At 33.9% G+C, this 7,459-nt stretch overlaps 1 protein-coding gene and 1 long non-coding RNA gene across 2 annotated transcripts; one reads left to right on the forward strand and one right to left on the reverse strand.

The window, feature by feature from the left end:
- The first annotated feature begins 587 nt into the window (after positions 1-587).
- On the forward strand, positions 588-2,439 carry LOC123272287 (golgin subfamily A member 6-like protein 22). Its single transcript, XM_044738985.1, has 2 exons — positions 588-873; positions 1,139-2,439. Exons 1-2 carry the CDS (start codon positions 588-590, stop codon positions 2,437-2,439), a joined length of 1,587 nt encoding a protein of 528 aa, XP_044594920.1.
- Positions 2,440-3,642: 1,203 nt separating this feature from the next.
- LOC123271535 lies at positions 3,643-4,486 on the reverse strand. The gene is made up of 3 exons (XR_006510902.1): positions 4,259-4,486; positions 4,042-4,166; positions 3,643-3,899 (listed from the first exon to the last, which is right to left on the reverse strand). It is a non-coding gene; the product is annotated as an uncharacterized LOC123271535 (long non-coding RNA).
- Positions 4,487-7,459: the final 2,973 nt, after the last annotated feature.

Consider the following 7,459-nt stretch of genomic DNA (forward strand, 5'->3'; position numbering starts at 1 on the left):
AATATGGCAAATATTAATATTAATATGGCAAATATTAATATTAATATGGCAAATATTAGATCATGTATGGCTATATGATGCTTGATATTGTCTATAGATGGCCTAATAAGGTTTAATATGATTTAGGTTTAATATGTAATAAGAATAATGTTTAATATGAATAAGGTTTAATATGTAATGTTTAATATGGTCTGAAAAGGCCATATATGGCAATATCAGGCCATATTTTGACTGATATGGTTTTTTATGATTTGATATGCCTATATATGACGTGAGAAAAATTTTTGACTGTGGCTTTTTTCAGAAGAAACTAAAATAAACATAATTTCCAAAGCAAAACAATCAAATAATATTGTATTGACATAAGGACAAACCAGTTGGATAATTGCACTCACACGGTCTTCGATTTTATCAGGCGTATCCGTTGCTAGGGTAACTACAGTCAACAAGGGTTTATTGACTCGCTCACGTTCCTTCAATTTAACTCTTGATATACCAATATATACAAGGCTCTCTAGCGTGTACAGGGTTCAGTACAGTGATAGCATCCCAACCTCACAAGCTTTCGTAGCCCGAATCTCCGAAGGATGAGCGTGTTGCCAAGATCAAGAACAGGCTCCAGTCAAGTGGAAGCCTATCAAAGGAAACGAACCGATGTCCTTGGTACCGCGACTGTTCCGCTTGGATACAAGTTGCGTCAACAGACCGCTGGGATGAAGTATCCACAATCTACCGTACAACGCCAGTCAGGGATCGCCGATATATTAGCACCAATCCCACCTGATCCCTCGAGATTTCATGCAAATGGGGCTTCGAATTTGCTGCTACTTGGAGAGTCCTCCACTGCCGCTAAAATTGACATCAACACCCAAAGTAAGTTCATTTTTAATCTATTAGATCCTTATCAATTATTTTCCTTAGAAAATTTTTACATGACAATTTTTTAACGAGTTCCTTTAACGGGATAATTTATTGACAAAAGCATCACATACCACATGCATGATAAGCTTCGAATTACCTGCATGATACAATGTAACCATTCAGTAACTCCTCAAAGTTAATCAAGAGCTTCAACCCTTCTATTAGACACCAGTATTTAGGATTTAACCCAATTTCTAACCTATTGTTCTGTAACAAGGTCTATCGAACGTAAACGACATCAGTACCCGCCAGGAAAGGCTTCGCAGTGTGATTTTATCTGAGGAAGCCTTATTGGCCAAAGAGATACTCAATCTGCCCCAAGCTAGCTGCACAAAAACAAAAACCCGGGCTGAGGAAGCGGCGAGAAAAGACGAACAACTCCGGTTGCGAGAAGAGGAGGACCGACGCCATCTAGTGGTGGCCAAGCGCAAGCAGCAGTTCTTCGAAAGCAGCCACGATGTCAGGGACAAATTTTCTAGGGAATTCGCTCGTAAGGTAAAGCTTGATAATCTATCACAGATAAGGGAGAAAAATTCGCGGGTTAAGGAGGAAAAGGAGTTAGACAAATTGTGGTTTGATATAGTGGCCAGGGAGGGGGAAGCTCAGAGGAGGATTGAAGAGGAGGAAAGAGCTAAAAAGAGGGTTAAGGAAAAAGAAACTGGGATGGTTTTGTCGAGGCAGATGAAGGAGAAGACAATTTTAGGGGAGGAATTGAAGCAGAGAAGGGAAGAAGAGAGGGAGGAGTTGGAAAAGATGTGGGAAAAAGTGAAGGAGGAAGAATTGAGGGCTTTGGAGGTGGAAAGAGTTAAGAGGGAGAAGTTTAAGAAGGGTCTGGAGGAGCAATTAGTGAAAGTTAAGGAGGATTTGGAGGAGAAGGTCAAGCAGGAGCTTGCAATGGCGCAAAAGTTGAAGCTTTCGAGCGAAGTTCAGGCTCGGGAGGAGAAAAAGAGGATTCAGGAGACAAAAGTACGGCTTCAGAGGGAAATTGAAGGGTTTATGAAGGGTTTGGAGGCGCTCAAGGCTGAGCAGAAGAAAAGGGAGGAAGAGGTTGATGAGATTATTGAGAAATCCGCAAGGGATGTTGAGGCTAGGAGGGATTTAGCGAGGAAACGGTATAGAGAGAGGCAAGAAAGGTTGAGGGAGGAAATTGTCAAGGCTAGGGATGATCAGCTCAAGGTTAAGAGGGAGTTGGAGGATCGGGAGAGGAAGAAGGTGGAGGAAGAAAGGGAGCTTTACAAGAAAGATTGGATGATCGTGAAGGCTGAAAGCTTGGAAGAGGGTATTAAGAAGAGGGAAAATGCTAGGCGGTATCGGGAGGAACTCCAGGCTCAGTTGGACCAGCGGGAGGTGGAGAAGCTAAAAGAAGTTAGGGAGGAGGATCAGCTCAAGCAGAAGGTGCAGAAGGAACGCGAGGAAAAGGAGAAGTTTGAAAAGGAGATTGAGCAGCAAGATTTTGTTCCGGTTAAAGCTTTTAGGGCGAAGATTAAGGAAGTTGGGGATGAGAGGAAGTTCTTCTAGTTTGAAAGGGAATATTTGTTAATGATTTAATTGAAAAAGGTCATAAGAAACATTATAGACATGATTTTTACTTGAGAAGTTTATATTTAAAAAATTGACTGTCTTATAGAGAGAAGATTTAGCAACCAGACGCCACCTGTTGGAAGTTTTCGGAACTATTTTGTTAAAAAATTATTTATTGGGCTTTTTGGACTTTATCAAGTCTAAAATAGGTATTGAAGGTTATATCAGGACAAATTGATCCATAAGTGAGCCAAATATGGCCCATATAGTCGTAGAAATTTTTTTCGCAACTCAGAACTGATAAAATTAGCGTCATAAAGCCAAGTGGATTCAAGCATAAGGTTAAGCGCTGGTAGTTGATGAAGATCGATGTCTATGGAGCTAAAATCCTGGTAGCATTGTTCTAAAGCTCCTCTATTGTCTCTCCACGCATTGTGTTGCCTTATCCTGTCCTTTATCTCGCCGCTGTAGTGCACTCACACGTGGTCAGCACACGTGTTCCGCCCAGGTCTCTTAATCCTCTCGAATGCTAATTCCTAGAGCAGTTGAAGCTAATTACGCGACTGCAAATCTGTTTATTTTGGAAGTCTGTGAGCTTGCTCGAGTCTTTAGCTTTCGGTAATTCGACAATAACGCTCTAGGAGCCGTTAATTGACGATTAAGCAAGGCAGAGAGATAAATCCTAACAGTTGTCGATAAATAATGAGCAATAGTGGCTACTGGCATTGGTTATGAGCTGAGAAGCTGGTATTGGCTCGAGTTATGGATTACCAGAAGCTGGCAGGGCAACAATAGCCTTGTCTCTGTCTTTGACCTCTTCCGTTGCTGGCAACCAGGCACTCAACGTGCCCATCTACCCTGGTCAAGACCTTTCTATTGTGGAGCCTAGCAATGATGATGACGGACTGGTTAATTGCTGGGGGCTAATATTTCGATATCTGCACAGGAAAAAATTTTACTTAAAAATTACTGTAAACATGGGAGTAATTGTGAAACTGCTTTTAATTACTGATCTAATTGCAATTATTTTAATAACTATCCACATACAATCTAATATTATATTTTACATACTGATAATTATATTATTTAATGTTAAAATTCTGGGTTGAATAAAAAAAAAAAAAAAGAACAATCGGAAAAATCACGAGAAATGATTTTGAGAGAAATTCAATATTTTTTATTGGATTTGTTAATGATACTGATCATAGTGATGATATGTTGTGACTAACTTAGTCCTCATACACTAAGATATTGAATGTTTTAGTCAAAAAGGACCTTCCACTGGTGTCTTCGTAGTAACAATATGTATAATCGAGTAGCGATGTTCCAACGAATGAAAATTTGTCAACAGGCTGACAGAATATTTTTATAGAATCAAAGACTGCCGCATGTACAGATTTGCTTATATCGGCAGTACTACTATTTTTCCACACCAACTTTGGATTGTCCTGTAAATACTAAAAAATAACAGAAGAAATCGGTCAGTCCAATTTAAAAAAAAAAAAAAAAAAAAACATCGAATCTAAATAGGCACAGTAAAATTATTATCGATTGATCCGTAAGGATTATTATTGTTATCGGAAACTACTCATTACTTACTCGACGTTCGGCTTCTGGTTCTTTTTTATTGGCCCACCAATAATTAAATAGGCATCCTTTAGACCATACCGTGCAGTATATTTCCGAAAATTGTCGGCTCCTTTCTGGACCCCAACAGACTGAAGCTAAATACAAAGAGTATTCAAGATTTATAATTAGATTTTTAGTGTGTTTCGAAAATCCTTAGTAATTATTATTAACGATTATTGTAACTAACCTCCTAATTTATAATTGCACAAATTTTTTCCTTCCGTGGTTTCATTCGACAATACACATTTATTATTTTGACACACTAACTGAATACCAACGCAATCAGATGAGTCGATACACCCGTCATTAACATTGCCATAGCATTTTTTGTCCAAACGTGTAGGGCATTGACATTGATTATGAATACACTTAGCATATGAATGCTGGCAGTCTTCTACTTTAGAGCAATTTCTTAACGTTTCTGTGACACGATTATTATTATTATTATTATTATTATTTTTATTATTATTATTATTATTATTATCATCATCATCATCATCATTATCATTATCATTATCATTATCATTATCATTATCATTATCATTATCATTATCATTATTATTATCATTATCATTATCATTATCATTATTATTATTATTATTATTATTATTATTATTATTATTATTATTATTATTATTATTATTCTTATATGAAAAAAAATAATAAAAATAATTATTACGTTTTGGTGTTAAGCTATTCGTTGCTTCTTTTTTCTCGATGATGGTTTTTTTAAATTTAGATAGAAATTTAACATTATAACAGATTGAAAAGGTAGCGCACAAGGTGAACAAATCTCTAGAAGTCTGCATCAATTCCTTCAACGCTGTTCGATTAGTTTTATAAATTAAATTAAATTATTTAAAAAGTACTATTATGAATAATCATTTCATTTTTCAATACTTATACTGATATCCTATACTATAAAGTTCAGAAAATTAATGTTTAAATATTTAAACTCACCGTGAGTTGTTACTGTGAATTCTTGGTTGTCGTTGATCTGTGTTACATCGTTTGAGGACGAAAATCCTCCTGAGAAAATTATTCCAAAGAGCACAAACAGAAGGAAAAAAAAATTTCTAGTTTTCATGTTAACTTTTTATGATATTTAGATACTAAGAGAATAAAAAATAATAATTATCAAGCGAGTATAAACAATTATAGGTGTCTGATAAATTACTAAAAATCTAATACATACCTCAGTCTAATTGTCGTAGATAATTTATGATTTAGGTGAGAAAAACTCCCGGTAAATATACTCGAATTTTGTGCTTCCGCATCATTGTTTATGTCGAAATTGCAACGTCACACATTCCATTTGATAAAAAATCTTTTAATTTTTATAATAAAAATTCAATTACGGCCGAGTAATTGTACTGATAAGAATTCTCGATCGTTAATTTACTGCCCATAATGAAAAATTAATCAAAAGTCAGAAACTAATTCATCGAAAAAAACAACAGAATATTTCTAATATAAATAAATGATCTTAAATTTTTATTGAAATTCCTAAAGATGATTTGATGGTGTTATTATCATTATAATTTAATCATATCTAATCAGTTAAATATTATTTGAAAAAATTTCAATAAAAATTTTATTAATTTTGTTCTCAAAAATTAAATTTCGGGGTTGAACATTAAAAATACAGAGAAAAACTTGTTTTTTTTTTTTTAAATTTAATTTTTGTTATCGGATTTATTAATGATATCAATTGTAGTGATACATTAGGCCTAACAGTCGTCATGCACTAAGATATTGAATTTATTAGTGGTCTCAGGGGATCCACGTTTTTTAAAATACGCACATAGTAAATACGGTGGATACGATATTCCAGCAAACTTAATGGTGCCGAGCACAGTCTGACAAGTCAAAGTAGGTGATTGATCATTATTCATTCCAGCATACACAGATCTGCAGTACTACTATTATCAGGGAACAAAATTTAATGAAACATAACTAATTAATTCGTCAAAAAAAAAATAACAATAAAATTTCCTAATTGAAATAATTATTCTTCAATTTTTATCATTGAAGTTTTATCAATAATTTATTAAATTTTAAATAAAATTTCTTTCCGTGTAATGATTTAATAGATAATTTAAATTTATAATAATAATATTAAATTGTTAAAAATATGTCGAATAATAATTATACCGTGTTCGGTAAGTTGCATTAAAATTGTTTTTTTTTTTATTTTTTTTTTTTTACGGACGAGCCGGTAAAATTTTGGTTCGACAAACTTTAATAAGTTATTGCTGTTACTAATAGATGGTAAATTGGCGCTCTACTGTTCCACCATTAAGATACACTCTAGTAATTGTAATAATTAATTTAACAATAAAATTTCTTCCAATTTGGCCCTAATACCGTTCAAACCGACGTATAAAATTAAAAAAAAAATAAATTCCTATCGAACAAAGTAAAGAAAATTTTGTTCTTGTTCGGGCATTCCTCAAAAAAGAACTCGTGAACAGACAACCACCCTCGGCGAGGGAGGCAACCAGAGACGAGGAGAAATATCGGACGAAAGTGAGAAGGATTTATAACGTTGGACGGGAAGCCAAGCAAGATATATGTACTTGCGATTTCTGTTCCGCTGCACAAGTTGTACATCACCGCAAAGGCTGCTTTACTTCGGTTGGCTTCACATATAACTCTGCTGGCCACTGTTATATATAGTACACCGTTGCACTATACACACAGAACATAGTCGCATTAGTTAATAGTAATAGTAAGCTTCAAAGAATCTCTGCTCGCTAACGGCCATACATGTAATCTCATGGGATTCCTTTTTTCTATGCGGAAAATTAAAAAGCTTAAGAACTAAATGAAAAACATATTACGATGGTATTTAAAATAGAGCTTAATAATTAAAAGCTTGGACATGTAAATTTTTTTTTAAGAAATTTATTCAATTTTTATAATAACTAAATAAATTATTAAGAACATTTTGTTAGGTTTGTATGAAAAATTTATTAAGTCCTTATCAAGCTTTATATGGCATTATATGACTGTAAATAATTTTTTATTAGGATTAGTGTTAAAAATCTCCAACAGAGGGCGAAAGATCGCTAAATTGTCTCCTTATTAGAGAGTTAATCTTAAAATTATAAGTTATTAAACACGAATAATTTTTTAGACATTTTTAAAGAGCTTTAATTAATTAAAAATTGGCCATATATTGCCATATGTAAAAATTGGCCATATATTTTGCCATATAAAAAATTTGCCATATATTTTCATATTGAAAAATTAATCATAGATTGCCATATATAGAGAACTTGCCATATATAGTGTCATAAAATCGGCCATACATTGTCATATCAAAAAATTAATAATAAATTGTCATATATAAAACTTTTGCCATATGTATTGCCATATGAAATTG

The sequence above is a fragment of the Cotesia glomerata genome, linkage group LG9 (genome assembly GCF_020080835.1).
Source record: "Cotesia glomerata isolate CgM1 linkage group LG9, MPM_Cglom_v2.3, whole genome shotgun sequence".
Classification (NCBI taxonomy): domain Eukaryota; kingdom Metazoa; phylum Arthropoda; class Insecta; order Hymenoptera; family Braconidae; genus Cotesia; species Cotesia glomerata.

What these genes read in the sequence shown, in the direction of transcription:
- LOC123272287 (XM_044738985.1), top strand. Translation starts at nt 588, where the DNA reads ATGAGCGTGTTGCCAAGATCAAGAACAGGCTCCAGTCAAGTGGAAGCC. An exon ending in AATTGACATCAACACCCAAA is followed by an intron (nt 874 to 1,138) that starts GTAAGTTCATTT and finishes TTCTGTAACAAG; the next exon opens with GTCTATCGAACGTAAACGAC.